The sequence below is a fragment of the Porites lutea genome, chromosome 13 (assembly GCF_958299795.1).
Source record: "Porites lutea chromosome 13, jaPorLute2.1, whole genome shotgun sequence".
NCBI classification, from domain to species: Eukaryota; Metazoa; Cnidaria; class Anthozoa; order Scleractinia; family Poritidae; genus Porites; species Porites lutea.
In genome coordinates this window covers 12,352,311-12,374,060 of record NC_133213.1, presented here as the reverse complement: position 1 = coordinate 12,374,060, position 21,750 = coordinate 12,352,311, and the positions used below count along the sequence as shown (strand labels likewise).

The window sequence follows — 21,750 nt, the reverse complement described above, 5'->3', positions numbered from 1 at the left end:
TATGTAAGATAATTAGAGTTGTTTGTTTTCCACTATGTTCTGATCCAATTGTTCCTTCCTAACAGGTTTGTGACAAGTTTTCTTTTTTATAATTAGGTGCAGCATGGCATTTTTCATTGTTTAGTCTTTGTTTCTAGGTGAATGTGTCTGATGTTTCTCATTTCTCAAGTTATGTCCATTAGTAAGTAAGTTAGTCGGTAATTAATTATAAGTAAGTAATTATGTAAGTAAATAAGTAAATACCTTTTTAATTAATCAATGAATTAATTAAGTAAATAAGTAAGTAAGTAAACAACTAATATTAATGAAGACGGTAAGTAAGTAAAATAATGATTTATTAACAGAGTATATATATGCTGGCACTACATCCGTTACTAAGTATTAATAACAAAAATAAATAATGATTAAAAAGAAAATTAATATTTACTGTACATTGATATTGTGAATAGTGTTTAAAATACAATTTGAGTTTTATAAATTATTTTTCATTAATGTATTTATTTATTGTATATTTTGTATTCCAGTTTTTATTTCTTCCTGTGCTTTTATATCTTAATCTTTATTTATTCACTTATTTTTAAATAATCATGCAAATAATTATAGCATTTATACTTGATTTTTCAATTTAAATGTTTAAAGCTGGGAACATGGGTTCTTTTTAAAAGATCGTTTTTAAATATATATCTTGTAGTATCTTTCTAGTTTACTCTTAATATGCTCTTATTTTTACATTTGTTGTAAATATTTTTAACTATAAAATGTATTATTTTAAACATTACTTCGATTTTTTAATAATTATTGGATATTTTTAGATAAATTATTTCTTTTGGGAGATTTCTTTATGTAGGGCCAACGTCTTAAACTCCCTTTTCAAGGCATTCTTTGTGTACTTAGCCTTAATTTTAAATTTTTGTGTTATTCTAAACATTACCTTGTATTATTTTAAACATTACCTTGATTTTTAATAATTATGTATATTTTTAGTTATTAGCTCGCAATTTAATTAATTTTTTACTGACTATAACCACTTTAATTATATTAATCAAAAATCCAGCAAACATTCCCATCACCGACCTTTATAACAGACTATACAGCTGTGTAATATAATCCACCATCACACAATGACATTTTTGCCCGATCCTGTTCCTCCTTTGATATGCTGTCTATTGTCAACTCTCTTAAATGCCGCTCACTCACACAAGAACTGAACAACTCACTGTCCTCAGTTTTTTTGTACGAGTCTTGAACTTCTCTTTTAAAGGCATTCTTTGTGTACTTAGCCTTAATTTTAAATTTTTGTATTATTCTTAACATCACCTTGTATTATTTTAAACATTACCTTGATTTTTAATAATTATGGGATATTTTTAGATATTAGCTTGCAATTTAACTTTTTACTGACTATAACCACATTAATTATATTAATCAAAAATCCATAAACATTCCCATCACCGATCTTTATAACACACTATACAGCTGTCTAATATAATCCACCATCACACAATGACATTTTTGCCCGATCCTGTTCCTCCTTTGATATGCTGTCTATTGTCAACTCTCCTCAATGCCGCTCACTCACACGAGTCCTCAGTTTTTTGTAAGAGTCTTGAACTTCTCTTTTGCCTTGATCTAGCATCTTGACCCTCTATTCTTTTGCCTCGATCAAAGCATCTTGACCTATTCTTTTGCCTCGGTCAAGCATCTTGACCCTCTATTTCAGTCTCAAATTGAGCTCTCTTTATTATCTCTTTCTTAATTCTACATTTATGTATTGTTCGTGTTGACAGTGCCAATGTGTTTAAGTGTCCTGCATGTGAGAGAGAGAGAGGCATGTGAGAGAGGGAGAAGGAGAGTGTTTGTGTTGACAGTGCCAATGTGTTTAAGTGTCCTGAATGTGAGAGAGAGAGAGAAAGGCATGTGAGAGAGAGAGATAGAGAGAGTGTGTGAGCGCAAATGCCCAACTGCGCGCGTTTGTGGTAAAGCTTAAATGATTAGTTATTTTGTAACTTGCACATTAAATTGTATTGTTAACCATGCATGCATTTTTGTCTTAATAATTATATTTATGTATATTATTCCTTTCTGCTATGTTTGCAATGTCTTTAAAGAATTACAGGTATGTTCTGCATGAGGAGGATACAAGGACACAATCGTGCAACCTTTAACGCAAGTGGTGAGTCAAGAGAAAGGGATCAAAATAATGGATAATAGGCCTTTTGCAATAGTTGTTCACATGATTAACTTTCTGTAAACACAAAAACAACCAGCTCTAGTTAAGACCACTTTCCAAAATTTGCAAGGTGGTGCCTTACAAGAGATTTGGCAGTTAATATATTTTAGATAATTATGTTAAATGAGATTAAGGCATGGAACTCAGGTTTAGTATTAATGCAATTGCAGGTGGATGATATGTATGAGTCAGAGGAGTTTATCAAGAGTTTAACTCATGCCCAATTAAAACCTTAAAGCTCATGAATAGAAAGCAAAATGTTGAGATAGCATTTGGGTTTAAAAGTTACACAGCAGTCTCGACTTTACCTTTTGCTCCTTCGATCTCCTCTCTTATATTCTCTTGCTTTTCTTGCCCTGTTTTTGTTTTCTTTTGCTGCAAATTAATTAGCCCTGGGAAAAGTTTTTGGGAAAGCTTCTAGACTGCACAGTTTTCATCTGACAGTGCATCATAATCATATGATTAAATGGAAGATTAAGATACACTCAAGTACCTAGTTAAAACAAGACTTTTATCAAAATTTTGAAGTCAACTTTTCATGGTTATCTGCATTTTTCTGCGGGCTCTTTGACTTAACCATGCTTATATTCTGGTACGGTTTGAAAGATATCTTACCCCTACATGAGTTTAGACAAATTCTCCTTTAACTGGTTATATACTTATTAAAACTGATGACACCACAAGCAGTATATGGGACGTGGGTCAACATGGGCATCGATCAGTTCAAATGGGTGAAGTTGTATAAAATGGTTTAAAGAATTTACTGGTATATGTATTTGTCTATTTTCAGGAAAAGAGGAAGGATCAGATGACTTATGGCAAGAAATTATCAAAGAAAACAGTAGGTAATGTCATCAGGGCCCAGTTGTTCGAAAACCGATTAGCACTAACCCAGGATTAAAATATTATTATGTTAATCTGGGTTTCTTATTCTTCTGTTCAAGAGCATTTTCTTGGATAATTTTCTCTGTTCCATACAGAGCACCAAATCACTACATTGCAGGCAAAAAGAATTAAACTGAATTTTCTTTGTAAGCTTTCATATCTGATTTTAAACTTCACACTAACCCTGCTTTGAACAATCCAGCCCCGGTCCTTAATTAGGTACCGGTATATGAAAGTATCTTAGCAGTGTCATAGGTGATTTCCCTTATGATGTCAGTGATCGTCACATTACTTTAATCAGCAATCTAAAGGATTTTAAAGTTGTTTGGCACATGTTTGTAAAAAAATTGCAAGAGAAATTTGCACAATCAGAAGAGCAGCTACATTGTATGCTAGCAAAAAGTGGTTATCAGTACAACTGAAAAATAGGTTTGGGCTTCCCCACTGAATCCCACAATCTCTTCGGTGAAATTTCCTGACTATTCAAAGCTCTCATTTGTACCGGGGCGGGATCCTAATAATTTCATAAAAGTTAGGGTCCAGGAGATTATCAACCAGAACAATCTTCAGAACATTGAAACTTTTCAATAAATAAGTATATAAATAAATAATAGTTTAGAGGTAGCACATCTGCTAAGTGGTTCTTCAATTCATCCACTTGATTTCCTGGTTGAATTAAAATTTGAAAATGATGGTTTTTGAGAGGAGGGGAAAACTGGAGTACATGAAGAATAACCTCTCGAAGCAAAGGAGAGCACCAACAACAAACTCAACCCACATGCGGTGTTGACACCAGGATTTGAACCTGGGCCACAATGGTGGGAGGAGATCAAGTACTCTCACCAGTACGTGCACCACCCTTCCTCCTCTATATATGTAATTGGCCCTGGAAAGGTTTTGAATGATGTATGAAAATGACAAATTAGTGATAGTTGTGATCCTACCAGCCATGGGATCAGAGCATTTTGGGGGAACATGTGGCAGGGGTCGGCCAATTTTTGCAAACTATGCTCACTGTGGAAAATACTTCAATTTATCCCCATTAAACATGAAGTTCTAAAAATCAGTCCTGTTTCCTTAAAATTAAAGCGATATAGAGAAGAAGTGTGACGTCACATTACCATGGTAGCAGAATTTCTGGATCACAACATTAGAGAGCTAAACCAACGACGACGGCGAAGGCAACAAGAACCAGTGAAAAAGTAATAGCAAAACAGCAATGCTGCACGTGCATCGCACTATTGTAGATTTCGTAACAGTCGTTGCACAACTGTGACAAAAAAACTTCCTAATTTCATGTGCCTTCTTTCTGGAGTAGGTGAACACAACACAAAATTTTCTTTTTCTTTTTCTTAACTTTCGGATGCAACTCCAGAAAATTTCGCCAACATTTGACAAATTAAATGAAATTGAATAAGATCGATGAAGTATGAAACAGTGCGAATTAACTTTTTAAGTGACGTTTTTGTTTTGTTGTCATCCAGAAAATGTGCTACCATGGCAACATGATGCGACAACTTCTCTTTTCTATTTCTATTCACCAAGCTGCCTATTCGCAATTTTGCAGATGACGCTCTGCCCATGATGATCCCTGAAGAACATGATGCAAGGACAAGATGATTTAATGATAATTATTTAGCTTTACTTGTTTTTATTACCTAATATTACCTAATATTATTGAAAAACTGTAAGTAATTAGGCTTGATGTTTCTACGTCTTTAAGAAAAAGGGTATAATGATAGAGTAAACACCCATGTTAGTACCAATTTTATCTAATAACACGTCAAAATGAGTCTAGATCACAATGTTAACGTAAGAATTAAGTATAAGGATATCGCTCTGCTTATATTAAGAGTGCGCGTGTTATTAATATGTTACAGTAATTAATTAGCTGAGGACGGTTTGATAATCATAAAAATTAAGTGAGCGCGTGTTATTTATCTAGTGATTAATTTAAGACTGGTATGTCGCATCGCTTATGTAAGAATTAAGAATGTCTGCATGTTATTAATATAGTGATTAATTCACTACAGGGTCCTTGCAATGTTATGCGACAATTAAGAGTGTGCATGTCATTTATTTAGTGATAAGTTTACTAAGGTGAATTGCAATGCTTATGTAAGAATTAAGAATGCACACGTGTTTTAATTTAGTAATTAATTTACTAAGAAAAGATTGCAATCTCATATCAGAAATTGAGTGTCTGTTATTTATTTAATGCTTAACTTACTATGAGGATATTGATACCCTGATAATAAGAATGCGCATGTTATTAATATCTAGTAATTTATTAACTGAGGTCGGTTTGATAATCATAAAAATTAAGTGAGCGCGTGTTATTTATCTAGTGATTAATTTAAGACTGGTTAGTGGTATGTTGCATTGCTTATGTAAGAATTAAGAATGTCTGCATGTTATTAATATAGTGATTAATTCACTACACTGGGTCCTGCAATGTTATGCGACAATTAAGAGTGTGCATGTTATTTATTTAGTGATTAGTTTACTAAGGTGAATTGCAATGCTTATGTAAGAATTAAGAATGCACTCGTGTTTTAATTTAGTAATTAATTTATTAAGAGTAGATTGCAATCTCATATCAGAAATTGAGTGTCTGTGTGTTATTTATTTAATGTTTAACTTACTATGAGGATATTGCTATGCTTATATTAAGACTGCGTGTGTTATTAATATCTAGTAATTAATTGGTTGAGGACGGTTTGATAATCATAAAAATTAAGTGAGCGTGTGTTAATTGTCTAGTGATTAATTTAAGACTGGTATGACGCATCGCTTATGTAAGAATTAAACAAAGTCTTGCAATGTTTATGCGACAATTAAAAGCGTTCATGTGTTTTTTTTTGGTGATTAGTTTACTAAGGTGAATTGCAATGCTTATGTAAGAATTAAGAATGCACGCGTATTTTAATTTAGTAATTAATTTACTAAGAGTAGATTGCAATCTCATATTAGAAATTGAGTGTCTGTGTGTTATTTATTTAATGTTTAACTTACTATGAGGATATTGCTATGCTTATACTAAGAGTGCGCGTGTTATTAATATTTAGTAATTGATTAGCTGAGGACGGTTTGATAATCATAAAAATTAAGTGAGCGCGTGTTATTTATCCAGCGATAAATTTAAGACTGGTATGTCGCATCGCTTATGTAAGAATTAAGAATGTCTGCATGTTATTAATTTAGTGATTAATTCACTACAGGGTCCTTGCAATGTTTATGCGACAATTAAGAGTGTGCATGTTATTTATTAAGTGATAAGTTTACTAAGGTGAATTGCAATGCTTATGTATGAATTAAGAATGCACACGTGTTTTAATTTAGTAATTAATTTACTAAGAGTAGATTGCAATCTCATATCAGAAATTGAGTGTCTGTGTGTTATTTATTTAATGTTTAACTTACTATGAGGATATTGCTATGCTTATATTAAGACTGCGTGTGTTATTAATATCTAGTAATTAATTGGTTGAGGACGGTTTGATAATCATAAAAATTAAGTGAGCGCGTGTTCTTTATCTAGTGATTAATTTAAGACCGGTATGTTCCATCGCTTATGTAAGAATTAAGAATGTCTGCATATTATTAATATAGTGATTAATTCACTACAGGGTCTTGCAATGTTTATGCGACAATTAAGAGTGTGCATGTTATTTATTTAGTGATTAGTTTACTAAGGTGAATTGCAATGCTTATGTAAGAATTAAGAATGCACGTCTTTTAATTTACTAATAGTAGATTGCAATCTCATATCAGAAATTGAGTGTCTGTGTGTTATTTATTTAATGCTTAACTTGCTACGAGGGTATTGCAATGCTTATTAATTAACAGTGCGTGCGTTTTATTAATCTGGTAATTAACTTACCACAAGGGTATTGCAATGCTTATGAAAAGTTGCTTCTGACAGTTTAGTATAATAGAACCGACTATTATTTTCCTGCGTTTGACTTGTTAATTAGCAGGAAAATATGCTCTCATCGGTATCTTATGTTTGTTTAGGCATGGCGCTGGTATGTGGGTAATTAGTAGGGGTATATATTTGGGCGTGCTGGTTTTGTCTTTCATCTCGATCTTGCTGTTCCAGCGTTTGGGTCATTTTTGTTTGTTTTTTACTTTTTAGTGTGTGTGTGTGTTCTTTTTGCTTTTATTTTGCAGATGTTTTCAGCTCTACTATGTGGTCGGATCTTCGGGCTGCGGTTCCCCAGGGATCCAGTGTTTTACCATCCCTGGCAAGTTCTCTTCCGGATATTGCGTTGGCTAGCAGAGCACCCAGTACTTCCGCCAAGCATTTTTCTTCTTACAACAGATGGTGGTCTTGGGTACGAGAACATGACTTGACAGTTTTTCCTGCTTCTCCGTTTCACTTTGCCATATATTTGCGTCATTTGATGACTGAGGCGAAGACAGCATCTCCCCTGGAGTCAGCAGTTCACAGCATTGCCTGGTTTCACCAGCTGGATGGCGAGCCGTCTCCTTCTGCTCATCCGTTGGTGAAGAGTACTCTTGCCGGTGCGCAGAGTTTGCTGGCCCATCAGACAACCAAGAAGGAACCTATCACAGTCTCTCAGTTAGAGCAGTTAGTTGCCTCCAAGGCGGACTTAGTGGCCTCTTTGTATAATATTCGTTCGGTTGTTATTTGCTTACTAGCTTTTGCTGCCTTTCTCAGATTTGTTGAGCTTGCTAAGCTTGTTCGATCCGATGTTAAGATCGAAAATAACATGTTAAGGTTATTCATTTAATCTAGTAAACCTGATCAGTATAGGGATGGAGCTTGGATTGTTATAGTTTCTTCTAGGAAAGCAACTTGTCCGGTTGCTATGATGAACCGTTATTTAGATAGAGCTGGGCTTTCCTTCGATAGCCCTTTATTTTGCCAGCTTTCCAAAACTAAATGTGGTTATTATAAGTCAAGATCCAAATGTTTTAGCTTTTCACGGTTAAGAGAGTTAGTGTTAGAGGCCTTTTAAGATATTGTATTGTAGCCTTAGGAGCGGCGGGGCTACTGCTGCCGCAAATGCTGGCGTACCAGACCGACTTTCTAGGCGTCATGGCCGCTGGGCTAGTGAATCAGCTAAGGACGGGTACGTCCAAGATTCTTTATCTTCTCGTTTGTCGGTTTCTAAGGCTTTAGGTATTTAATTTTCTCGTTCGTACCGTTTTTAATTGATTCTAGTTTCTATTTAGTTGGTCTTGCCCGGGGGACCTTTTTTTATGGGGTGCAGCTGGCCTGGGGTTTTCCTCCTAGGTGCAAGTGGACGTACGGGGAGGTTTTTCACCCAGCTGTTGTTCCACGACCCCATTTCAATTAGCTTGTGATCTAGTTTTTTGGAGCTGTATGTTACTTGGATTGTATATTACGTTTCTATGATATGTCATGTATCTTAGTTTTTTCGTGAATAAACCGAGCGCTTGGCTTGAAGCGAGCCGCACCCAAGGTTTGTGTGTTTTCTTGTTGGAACAAACTGAGATTTAGAGGAGAGAGAAATAGCTATTTTGCAGGAGGACTAGGCCGGACTAGACTAGGACTAGGACTAGACCAGAGGACTAGGCCGGTAGAAGGAATTGTGGGTAGCTTTTTTAGATATGTTTAGTTGTACGTTGCAATTTGAATCAGTCCAGTTCAGCATTCATTCGAGGTCCTAACTTTCATTTTATTTGCCAATTGTTGTTATATTTGTTTATAGGCTTTTGGTAGCTAGATTTTGCGTACCTCTGCCCCCGAGTTGTCGGCGCCACAGCTGATTTCAGCAGGTGGGGGTGTCGTTCCCTTTTTTCCACAAAGTGGTTTTGGGTTTTCGTATCCGGCGGTGTCGTACTTTTTTTTCTTTGAGATTCGTGTTTCGTCATAGGGTGTTTTGTATTTTAGTGCATTTTTGTAATCTTAGGGACGTTTTGCAATAAACTGGCTTTGAGGCCCTTGCTGACCTACAAGCCCGTGTATTTATTCTTGTGTGTGTCTTTCTTGGTATTGTAGGCAAAATTTAATAGTGCGCGCATTTGATTAATCTGGTAATTAACTTACTATGAGGGTATTGCAATGCTAATGTAAGAAGTAAGAAAGTGCATGTTATTAATCTAGGGTCTAATTTACTAAGACTTGTTGCAATAATTATGTAACAATTAACTTATTGCGAAACTAGGTTAAGTGTATAAGGGCCTGTTTACATGGAGTGGGGGACCCCGGTCTAGTGGGGTTGGTTTCTTTTGTTTTCACGCTCTGAGGGACACAAAACAAAAGAAACCTACCCCACTAGACCGGGGTCCCCCACTCCATGTAAACAGGGTCTTAATGGGGATTGCAATTTATATATAAGAAATGCCGGTATGCGCTTGGTTTTCATGTTAATATTAAAATTGAATTCTATTAAGTGCATTGAGGTTGGATTGAAACATTTATGGAAAGAATTAAGACTGCATGGACTATCGAACAATAAATATAAGTTCAAAGGAAGATTGCAGGGTTTTTATAAAGATAAATGGGCGCTTATTTTTTATCTTATGAAAGTACGAGTGCGCATTCGTGATCAGGACTAATCATTTTATGAAGGAGCGATTTATATGTTTGTATATGGACAAGAATCATTGCTGTGTTTGTAATGGTTCAAATAAATAAATCAGGGAACCGTTAGTTGATTAATCAAATAAAAAAATTCTAAACAATTAAAGCAGAACTTTGTGTGTTGTGTTTTATTTTCATAAAAAATCACATTCTTTGACATCCTGAGCATGCAAAAAACCCCGCATGTTGTCACGTGAAGCAATGGAACCCCCAAGTTTTCGCGCCAGATCAGAAACAAAGGCAACGCCACCGAATACTTCATGTTTTTTAAACGAAAAAGGGGGACACGGGACACAAAAAACAGAACATAAGAAGACACAAGGGACACAGGAAACACAAGGAACACGGAAATAAAGGAAAACGGGGGACATGAGGGACACAACGGACAGAAGGGGACACGGGGAACACAAGGGAAACAAGCAACACAGGGGACTCAAAGGGACACCGGAAACACAAGTGAGACAAAAGTCACAAGGGACACCGGGGACTCATGGGGACACAGGTCACAAGGGGACTGTAACTAAATTTTTTAAGATACGGCGCCCCTATGGGGACCAGCCTTAGAGCTGAACAGGCTACCCTGTGTAAATAAAGTTTTATTTTACTTTACTTTACTTTAAGGGGACAGGGGACACAAAGGGCACAAGGAGACCAATGGGACACAAGGGATACAAGGGAACACAAGGGACACAGGGGCTACAAGGGAACACAAAAGCACAGAGGACACAAGGGAGACAGGGGCTTCAAAGAGACACAAGGTATATGGGGGACAGAAGGGATACAAAGAAAAACAAGGGACACAGGGGACACAAGAGACAAAGGAAAACAAAGGACACAACAACAACAACAACAAGTTTATTCAGTATTACCATTTTGTACAGGTGTTACCGATTAAAATAACAATAATAAACAGCTAAGTTTAAGGAAATGCAGATATGATGGAACGGTAGAATTAACTATGTTTCTTTCGTCTTTCAAATGCTTGAAAGATGAAATTAGCAGCTAGCCTGCTGATATGTGAATCAGTATTGTTAAAAAGAAAACAGACTTTATCATGGATATTGTAATGTGTAAATAATGTATTTCGGTCCTTGATTTTAATAAAAAGAGTTTTTCTCAAATCATTGTATTGATCACAGTGAAATAATATGTGCAGTTCATTTTCAACTGAATTTTGGTTGCAATGATCACAGATTCTAAGGTCTTCAGGAGTTTTGGGGATTGTAAATCTCCCAGTTTCTATTTTTAAATTATGATTTACTACCCAAAATTTGGAAGCTACACGCCTGCGTTCAGGATTCCGGATATGATTGATGAATTCAGAGTGATTTGTTTCATTTTTAAAGTTGGAGTAGAATTTTAGTTTTTTATTTGTTCTTATCAAATTTAGCTGGTGGTTTTTCAGATGTTTTGACAAATTATTCTCAGCTTTGGATAGGAAAGTATCTGAAAAGTAGAAGGGTTTTTAAATTTAACTGACTGTTTATGAATATTAAGTTGTGTACTCAAAAGATTTATTTTATTTATTAGACCAGATTTATTTTCTTCGGCCAGTTTATCCGATATGTTTAAGCAGAGTTTAGCGGTGCTGTCAGGGGGTTGATTTTCAAGGTGAATCCAAAATTTGAAAATGTTCATTGTTTTTTGTAAATTTAGAGATAATCTACCAAGTTCATTTCTGGATGCAACATTCGGTGAACGTTTGTTTAAACCTAAACACATCTGACAAAAATGTATATGCGTTTTCCCAATCTAGTTTTTTTCCCAGCGGCTGTAATCACTTTTATCATAGATTCCCCAAACTTCAGAGCAATACGTTAAAATTGGGAAAAATAGTGTATTGAACAGTTTGTTGATGATGTGAATTGGTAATTTTAGAAAATCTAGATAACGACGAGTGGCAAAAAAGGATCTCTTTGTTTTTTCCGTTAAGTTTTCCTTGTGATTTGTAAAATTCCATTGGCAGAAAATTTCACTCCAAGATAGGTATAGTTATTGACGATTTCAATGTTTTCATTGCTAACCATAAAATTGTGTTTATCTATTGCTGATTTTTTACTTTTCTTCTGAAATACAATAACTTTGGTTTTAGTTGGATTAATCTTAAGAAGCCAATCCGGACAATATTTTGATAGTCTGTCAAGACGTTGTTGCAAACCTTCTGCCGAGGTAGATATTAAAAGTAAATCATCGGCATAAAGTAGACAGTTTAAGTGAGAACCATCTGGTAGTAAGATGGAATCTTTAGCATTGTTATTTAGAATGAAGGGTAGTTCGTTTAGATAAAGGTTAAATAGAAGCGGCGACAGAATACAGCCTTGTCGTACACCTTTATCATAGTTGAAAAATTCTGATCGAGTATAATTGTCTTTCACACAACATATTGAATTTGAATACATGCTGGAAATTATTTTGTAAAAGGAGCCACCTATGTTATATTTCAACAGGGAGACAGGGGACATAGGAGGACATAAGGGGCACGAAGGACAAGGGGGCACAAAGGTTCAGAGGAGACACAATAGTACCAAGGGGACAGAGGGCACACAAGGTGACACAAAGGACACCGGGGACACAAGGCAATCAGGGGACAGAGGAGACTCAAAGGGACACAGGGGCACAAGGGACACAGAGGTCACAAAGGACCCAAGGGGACACAGGGGACCACAAAAACACAAGAGACACAGGGGACACAGGGAACTTAAGGAGACACAGGAGAAGTAAGGGACACAGCGGACACAGGGGACAAAGGGCACACAAGGGACACAATGGGAGACATCGGACACCAGGGACACAAGGAGACAAAAGGGACACAGAGGACACAATGGCTACAGGAGACACAGGGGACACAAGGGACCCACGGGACTCAGGAAACACAATGGACACAAGGGGACACAATGGGACACATGGGGCACAAGGGACATAAGGGATAGAGAGGTCACAAGGGATCCACAGGGACACAAGGGACACAAGAGACACACGGGATAAATAAGACACAGGTGACACAAGGGACAAAGGAAAACACAAAAGACACAAGAAACACAGTGGACAAAGGAAACTTTAGGAGACACAGGGGAAGCAAGAGACACAGCGGACACAGGGGTGACCAGGGACACGAGGGGACAAAAGGAACAAAGGGGACACAAGGGAAAAATGGGACACATAGGACACAAGGAGACAAAAGGGACACAATGGGACACAGACGACAAAATGGATACAGGAGACACAGGGCACACAATCGACTCAAGCGACACAATGGGACACATTAGACACAAGGGGCACAAAGGGACACAAGGGGACACAACAGACAAAGCGAACCCAAGGGACACAAGAGACACAAAAGGATACAAGGTACGCAGAGGACACAGGTAACCCAAAAGACACAAGGGACACAGAGGGCACAATGGATCCCAGGGGATACAAGAGGCACACGGGATACATGGGACACAAGGGACACAGGAAAACACAAGAGACACAAGGGACACAGGGCACACAGGGAACTTAAGGAGACACAGGGGAAGCAAGGAATACAGTGGACACGTGTGGACAGAAGGGACAAAGGGGACACAATGGGGCACATAGGACACAAGGGACAAAAGGGACACAAGGAGACAGAAGACACGATGGATACAGGAGACACAGGGGACTCAAGGGACACAGGAAACACAAGAGACACAGGGGTCACAAGGGGACACATGGGTGACAAGGGGCAGAAAGGGACAAAAGGGACACAAGAAGAGACACAACGGACACAGGGGACTCCAGGGACCCAAAGTACACAGGGGGCAAAAGGGACACAGGAGACAGAGGAGACAAAATTGAAGACAAGGGACATAGCCCACTCAGTGGACGCAAAGGGACACAGGGGACACAAGGGGCAAAGGAACTTAAACGGGACACAAGGGATACAGACGAAAATAAGGGACACAAAGGAAAACAAAGGACACAGGGGACAAAAGAGGAAACAAGGGACAATGGGGACAAAAGGGGCACAGAGGACAAAACAGGCAGAAGGGACATAGGGAACACAGATAACACAGGGGACACAAGGGACACAGGTGACAAAGGGGTAACAAGGGATACAAGGGGACACAAAAGACACAGGGGACACAAAGCACACAAGAGGAAACATGGGACACAAGGGACACAAGTGGACATAAGTGACACAGGGGACACAAAGGGAGACAGGGACATAAATGAAGACCAGGGACACAGAGGACACAGGGGACACGTGAGACAAAGGGGACACAACGGACACAGGGGACACAATAGGCAAAAGGGACACAGGGAACCCAAGGAGATACAGGAGTTACAAGTTACACAGGGAACACAAGGGACACAGCAGACACAAAGGACATAGGAGACACAGGGGCACAAGGGACACAGAGGTCACAGGGACACAGGGGAGACAAGAGACACAGGGGACACAAGGGACACAGGGAAACAAAATGGAGGCAGGGGACTTAAGGAACACAAGGGAGACAGGGAAGACAGGAGACACAATCAACTCAAGGGGACACATGGGAAACAAGGGGAAACCAGGTATGCAGGGGTCACAAGTGACACGGGGGACACAAGTGACACAGGGGACTCTAGGGACTCAGGGGACACAGGGAACACAAGGGACACAGGGGACACAAAAGTACAAAAGGGACACAAGGAGACACAAGCAACACAAGGGACACAAAGGGACACAGGGTACACAAGGGATACAAGGGATACTAGGGGACACAAGGGCTCCATGGGACACAAGGGACACAGGAGACACAAGGGACACAGGGGAGTTATGGGACACGGGAGACTTATGGGACACAGGAGACACAAGGGACGCAGCCGACACAGGCGACACACGGGACACAACCGACATAGGGGACACAGGGAACACAGGGGACACACGGTCGCAATGGACATAAGTTGACCCAAGGCACACACGGGACACAGAAGACACAAGGGTCACAGGGGACACAAATAACAAAGGTGACCCAGGGGACACGATGGACATAGAGGACACAGGAGAGAGAAGGCACCAAAGGGACACAGGGGTCTCTTGGGGACACAAGGGACACATGGGACACAAGAGAACAAAAGGGGCACAAGGGGACACAAAGGATACAAGAGACACATGGGGACACAGGAGACTCTGGGCACACAGGGGACAGAAAGGACACAGGGGACACAAGGGAGACAGGAGACAAAGGGGACACATGGGACACAGGGACACGAGGGACACAGGAGACAAAAGGGACACAAAGGGACACAGGAGACTCATTGCACAGAAGGGACCCAGAGACAGAGGAGATGCAAGGGACACGGGACACAAGGGAGACAGGGGACACAAGGCACACAAGAGGACACAGGGGACACAAGGGAAACACTAGTCACAAGGGACACAAGGGGACACAGGCGACATAATTGAAGACCAGGAACACTAGGAACACAGGGAACTCAAAGGGACACAGGGGACACAAGTGGACACATGGGACAAAGGGGACACAACAGACACAGTGGGGGGACAAGAGACACAAGGGACACAGGGAACCCAAGGAGACACAGGGGTCACAAGGGACACAGCGGACACAAGGGACATAGGACACAGAGGGGACACAGGGAACACAGGGGACACAAAGGGATAGAGGGGAGACAAGGAGACAAGAGACGCAGGGGACACGGGGAAACACAAGGGAGTCAGGGGACTCAGTGGACACAATTGAAAACAAGGGAGACTGGAGACACAGTCAACACAAGGGGACACAGGGGAGACAACGGGACACCAGGTACACAGGGGTCACAAGGGACAGGGGACAAAACTTGACCTAGGGGACACAAGGGACACAGAGGGCAGAACTGACACACTGGACTATAGGGACTTAGGGGACACAAAGGAACACAGGGGACAGAAAGGTACAAAAGGGACACAAGGGAACACAGGGAACACAAAGAAACAGAAAGGTAGCAGGGGACACAAGGGGTCATGGGCGAGACAAGGGGACATTGGGAACACAGGGATTACAACGGACACAATAAGGCACATGGGACACAAGGGGACAAAAGGAACACAAGGGTACACAGGGGACACAAGGGATACAAGGGACACAAGGGGACAAAAGCAACACAGGACACTCATGGCACACAAGGGACACAGGGGCTGCATGGGACACTGGAGACACAAGGGACACAGGGGACAAAGGAGACACAAGGGACACAAGGGGACGCAGGGGACACGAGGGACACAGGGGACTTATGGGACACAAGGAACACAGGGGACACAAGAGACATAGGGGACACAGGGAACAAAGAGAACACCGGGAACACATGTGTTACAAGGGAGGTAAGCTGACCCAAGGCACACAGGGGACACAGGGGACACAAGAAACAAAGGGGATCCAGGGGACACGAGGGACACGATGGACACAGGGGAGAGAAGAGACCCAAGAGACACAATAAGACAAAAGGGGCACAAGGGGACACAGGAGACACAAGGGATACAAGGGACGCAAGGGGACAAAAGGGACACAGGAGACTCAGGGGACACAAGGGACACAAGGGACACAGGGGACAGAAGGGACACAAGGGGACACATTAGACGCAGGTGACACAATTGGAACAAAGAAACACAAAGGTACACAGGGGACACAAGGGGACATAGGGAACACAAGGGATACAGGGGACAGAAAGGACAGAGGGTCTCCATGGAACACAGGAGACACAGGGAACACAAGGGACACAGGGTCTCCATGGGACACAGGAGACACAAGGGGACACATGGGACGCAGGTGACACGAGGGACACAAAGGGACATAGGGGACACAAGGGATACAGGAGAGTCATGGGACAGAGGGAACACAAGGGACACATTAGACACAAGGAAGACAGGGGACACAAGGCACACAAGAGGACACATGGGACAAAGGAGTCACAAGGGAGACAACGGGACATAAGAGACACAGGGGACACAGAGGACACAAAGGGACACTGGGGATACATGGGACACAGGGGACACAGGAAACTCAAAGGGACACAGGGGACCAAGGGGACACAACGGACACATGGGACACAAAGGTACAAAAGGGACACAAGGGGACACAGGAAACACAAAGGGATACAGGGGACACAAACATACACAGGGGACACAAGAATACACGCGGAACACAAAGGGACATAGGGAACACAAGGGATACATGGGACACAAAGGGACACAGAGGACACAAAGGGACAAAGGTGGACACAAGGGGACACAGGGAAGACAAGAGACACAGGGGAGAGAAAGGGACACAGAGGACACAGGGGACACAGGAAGACAAGAGACACAGGGCAGAGAAGGGGACACAGAGGACACAGGGGACTCAAAGGGACACAGGGGACACAAGGGGGCACAAGGGACACAGGGGGCACAGTGAACTACTCCTCCTCTACGCAGTAAGCTTACTTTTTGCTTCTTGTCTGACGCAGTAGCTTTTTTCTGCTTGTGAAATCGAACCTGACTTGCTTTTGATTGGAAGTTTTAGCCAATGAAAACCACACAATTTTCCGGGACGGGTACGGGATATAGGAAAGTTAAAAAAACAAGACAATTTTTCACTCCTTAGAAAAATACGAAAGGAATGCGCTACCGAATTTATGACGCTTGCTGACTAAGTCATCTCGGGTAATAAAATAAGAGAAAAGGAGCAAAATGGTACTTTATGCAACAGTCATTTACGGAAATACAATGAGAACAAAGTGAAAGAATCTTTTAGTATACACAAACATGTCCGGCGGTATACGGCCTTGAGCAGTGGAAACGCAGGCATGAAACTTTTAACCTTGTTTTCAGCTGTTTTCGTTCTTATTATGGGGCTAATAATCGGAAGTTTATGGTATGCCGTTGTGCGAGGGGAATTCACCAGGTTCGCGACAAAGCAAAATTACAAAGATGTTCTTCTTAACTTGAATTCCAAGTTTGCCGTTTGCCGTAAACTTAATTCTGAATCTCTGTGTTAGCGCAGTTCTAGATATTTGTATTGAATCTTTCTCCACTTAGGCTTAATTTTTCTTTATTTATGGGAGGAGACGGGTACCGTAAACTTCTGATTGTGAGGACTGGGCCAGGAGCCCTTCAAATGCCAGGGCTTATACAACTTTGTAAGGGCTTAAACCGTTTAAGCCCTAAGAGTGATCAGCATGAAATTTTTCAGAAAAATTCTTTAGAAAACAGAGTTGTCATGAGAATTGAGTACATGATCAGGGAAGATGAGTCTATCTGATATTTCAACAAATTCTCCCCACTGCTTGTATTGAAAAAGTATTGGGACAGTAAACGAGAATCTCAATTTTGATCTTAGGGTTTAAAGGGTTCAGGAGGGCTTATAAACGGGGGGCTTATATACAACAGGTAGGTGGAGAGTGGCAATAAGAACCGAAACACAGCTATCATGGATCTCAATTTGCATTGTATTTGACGGTCGCAGCTTCTCCTGTTTCTCCTCTCATTAGAATGTGGGTGTTCACTAGCAGTCGCGGATGTGGAAAACACGTGTTTCCAGACGTTCAAACTAAAAACACATTAACGCCCTCGATGCGACTTCTTTTAACCCGCTAGCGACTGAAGCCTGCGTCGCAAGCGCAGGTCAGTTTTTTGGTTAGTTTTACTCTTTTTCTCCCCTAGAGGGCGCGATGCCTTCTGTGCAGCCTACACCGACTGTGACGTACGAGGCTTTTCTGTCTGTCCTATATTGAATTATTCACCGAGTACCGCGCATCTTATACAATAAATCACACTTCCCATGCATAACTGGTCTCACGGATCACGTTCCTATTTTGGGACCTTTCACGCTTCACGCGACTCACGCACTAAATTTGGGCCTAAACACGCGTCACCCATAAACCCTTTGCTACCCTCTAGGAGCGTACAAGTGACGGCAAGTGCATACAGGTGAAGGTAGTGCGTATAAGTGAAGGTAAGTGCGTACAAATGAAGTAAGTGCATACAAGTGAATGTAAGTGTATGCAAGTGAAGGTAAGTGCATGCAAGTGAAGGTAAGTGCATACAAGTGAAGGTAAGTGTATGCAAGTGAAGGTAAGTGCATGCAAGTGAAGGTAAGTGCATACAAGTGAAGGTAAGTGTATGCAAGTGAAGTTAAGTGCATACAAGTGAAGGTAAGTGCATACAAGTGAAGGTAAGTGTATGCAAGTGAAGGTAAGTGCATACAAGTGATGTAAGTGCATGCAAGTGAAGGTAAGTGCATGCCTGTATGCTTCGAAAATTGTTCTGCGAGTCATTGTCTATTGTCTTCGTGGCGTCGATTCCATGTCTTCGAGTCGTCGCATCCCTCGTTTCATCGTACTGTTTTCTCGGTAGGTACGTCATGTATGGGGACATATATTGTACCGATTTTACCTACTTAACTTATACCTTCACTCTTTCTACTTCGTTCCTTTATGCCTTGTAGTTCTGTTCTCTGTTACCTTGTTGATCTGTTTCCTTGTTTCCTTGTTGCTCTGTTTCCTTATTACCTTGTTACTCTGTTTCCTTGTTACTCTGTTATCTTGTTACCCTGTGACCTTGTTACCCTGTTACCTTGTTACTCTGTTAACCTGTTACCTTTTTACCCAGTTACCTTGTTACCTTGTTACTCTGTTACCTTGTTACCCAGTTACCTTGTTACTCTGTTACCCTGTTACCTTTTTACTTTGTTACTGTGTTACCTTGTTACTCTGTTATCCTTTTACCTTGTCACCTTGTTACCCTGTTACCCTGTTACCCTGTTACCTTGTTACTCTGTTACCTTTTTCCCTTGTTACTCTGTTGCCTTGTTACTGTGTTACTTTGTTCCCTTGTTACCTTGTTACTCTGTTACCTTGTTATTTTGTTTCCTTGTTACTCTGTTACCTTGTTACCTTGATACTCTTTTACCCTGTTGTCTAAAGTTTAGTTTATTTTTGTAGGACAAGTTGCAAATTTTTTTTCCCGATTGGACGCGTTTTTGGCGAGTATGGTCGTGGTTGAATGGTTTGCATTACAGTTCGTTTTCCGTTTATGGTAATTTGCAGCAATCAGCTTTATTTGGTAAATTTTTTCTCTTTGACGGAAATGGAACACAAGTTTCCTTTTTTGAAAACAGCGCTTGGACCATGACGAAGGCTCTGTGTCTCAATGCTATGGCACCTGAAGCCTTTTATAGTTTCTTTTGGCTTTTATACTTTTATCATGATTTTTCAAAAAATGTAAGCGAAATTTCTGGGCAATATTTTTACGATCAGATATTTTGCATAAAACGCTGAGTCTTAAGGCGCCCTTGTAAGATGACTTAACAACGCGGCAGGGTCCTATAACAGACATAACGTTTGGATACTTTTAGTCAACACCACACAAGTGAGGCCGAAGTTTTATTGCATTCGTTTTTTTATCGAGACAATCGTTGAAAATCGCACAACACGAGGAAATATCTTTCATAATTTTGACAGGCCATACACGACTCCTTTTGGCCAAATAGTTGTATATCTTTGACCTTGAAGCTTCATAGTTTGTGTTGTTCATAATGTTGACAGGCTATTCACGTCTCTCTTTGGCTCAGTTTCTGTTGGTTTGACCTTACCTTCATAGATTAGCTCTTACGAGTATATCTTGTAGTGACTTTCCTCTTTTGTAAGCTATTATGGGAGGGTCTTTAAAGATTTCTCTAAGCAACAGTTGGTTTTCTATAAGATACCATTTGTGCATGATGATTTTTTTTAGGTTCGGTACTGAGGGGCGATATTCTGTCACGAATGGTAGTATTTTCTTGTGCGTTTTTGTTTTGTTTTGCAAAGCCGACATTCTTTCGTGATGCTTGACTTCTGATAGGTGTTTATCTATCACTTTATCTCTATAACCTCTCATACGGAGTCTTCGCTTGAAATTAGTTATGTTCTCTTCGAACCTTTTCTCAGAAGAGTTTGTTCTGAATAATCTTAAGGCCTCGCTTTTTATGAATCCTTTCTTAACCCCTGGGGGGTGACATGAAGAGAAACATGTGTATTGGAAAGTTTCTGTCGGTTTGAGGTGTGTACGCACATCTAGGATTGATTCCTTCTTAAATCTTTCTCCTTTGTAATTACATGTATCCAGAAAGGCGGTCTCTGTTTCTGAAACTTCAGCAGTAAATTTTATGGTAGGGTGGTGGTTATTTGCTTGTTCGATGAATGAGTATATTTCTTCTTTGTCTACATTCCACAATGAGAATATGTCATTGATAAATCTCTTCCACACTAGTGGCTTGTGGGGACGTTTGTTAATAATTTCTGTCTCTATTGCAGACATAAAAATGTTAGCAAATTCAACTGCCATTTTTGTTCCCATAGCTGTACCTTGTCCTTGGACGTAGTTTTTTCCAACAAATTGGAAAGAATTCTTCCTTAGGATTAGTCTGAGCATATCTGCGAGGTATTGGCTGAGTATTGGAGGTTTGTTTTGATAGAATGTTTCGTATGCTTTGCATATAATGGTAATTCCTTCCTCCTGTGGGATGTTTGTGTATAGGCTAGTTACATCCATAGAGACTAGCATAGCATTTTCTACGACCCTGGTTTTCTCTATGAAGTTGATAAAGTCTGTCGTATCTAGAATTGTGGTATTCGCGGTGGATTTGGCGTGAGGGATAGCCATCGTCTTGTCATCTCGTCTATATGTTTCTCCTTGTAAAGTTTATCTATCAATTTCTTGACCCTTCTAGAGGTTTCTACTATACTGACAAGGCCACGCGAACGACTTCAAAAGCCAAGCAAGAGGGAAACCTCTGCTCGCGGGGAAATGTTTTTTGAAAATTATTTTGAGTTTTTTTAAATCAAATCCAAGGAGTAGATTCGCGCAGGAGATGTGGAAGAATGTTTTTTTTATTTTTATTTATTTATTTATTTATTTTTATTTTCAATTGCAAGGTACTTACTTACAATACTTACTTACAAACAATGTATGATACTTACGCTACTAACAAAACTATACTCTACTTACGAGAAATACTTATTTACAATGTGATACTTACGCTACTAACAATACTATATTCTACTTACAATACAAAACTTGCAATACTTACTTACAATGAGA

General features: G+C 40.2%; 1 protein-coding gene and 1 long non-coding RNA gene across 2 annotated transcripts; one reads left to right on the top strand and one right to left on the bottom strand.

Annotated features, from left to right (window-relative positions):
* Positions 1–1,774: 1,774 nt before the first annotated feature.
* LOC140922260 (uncharacterized) lies at positions 1,775–8,567 on the top strand. The gene is made up of 4 exons (XR_012164088.1): positions 1,775–1,828; positions 1,931–2,173; positions 3,021–3,075; positions 4,683–8,567. It is a non-coding gene; the product is annotated as an uncharacterized lncRNA (long non-coding RNA).
* An 11,698-nt stretch (positions 8,568–20,265) lies between these two features.
* Positions 20,266–21,312, bottom strand: LOC140922378 (uncharacterized). The gene has a single exon (XM_073372369.1). The coding sequence runs from the start codon at positions 21,310–21,312 to the stop codon at positions 20,266–20,268; it is 1,047 nt and encodes a 348-aa protein (XP_073228470.1).
* Positions 21,313–21,750: the final 438 nt, after the last annotated feature.

Coding starts and splice junctions, on each gene's coding strand:
- LOC140922378 (XM_073372369.1), bottom strand. CDS start 21,312: ATGGCTATCCCTCACGCCAAATCCACCGCGAATACCACAATTCTAGAT.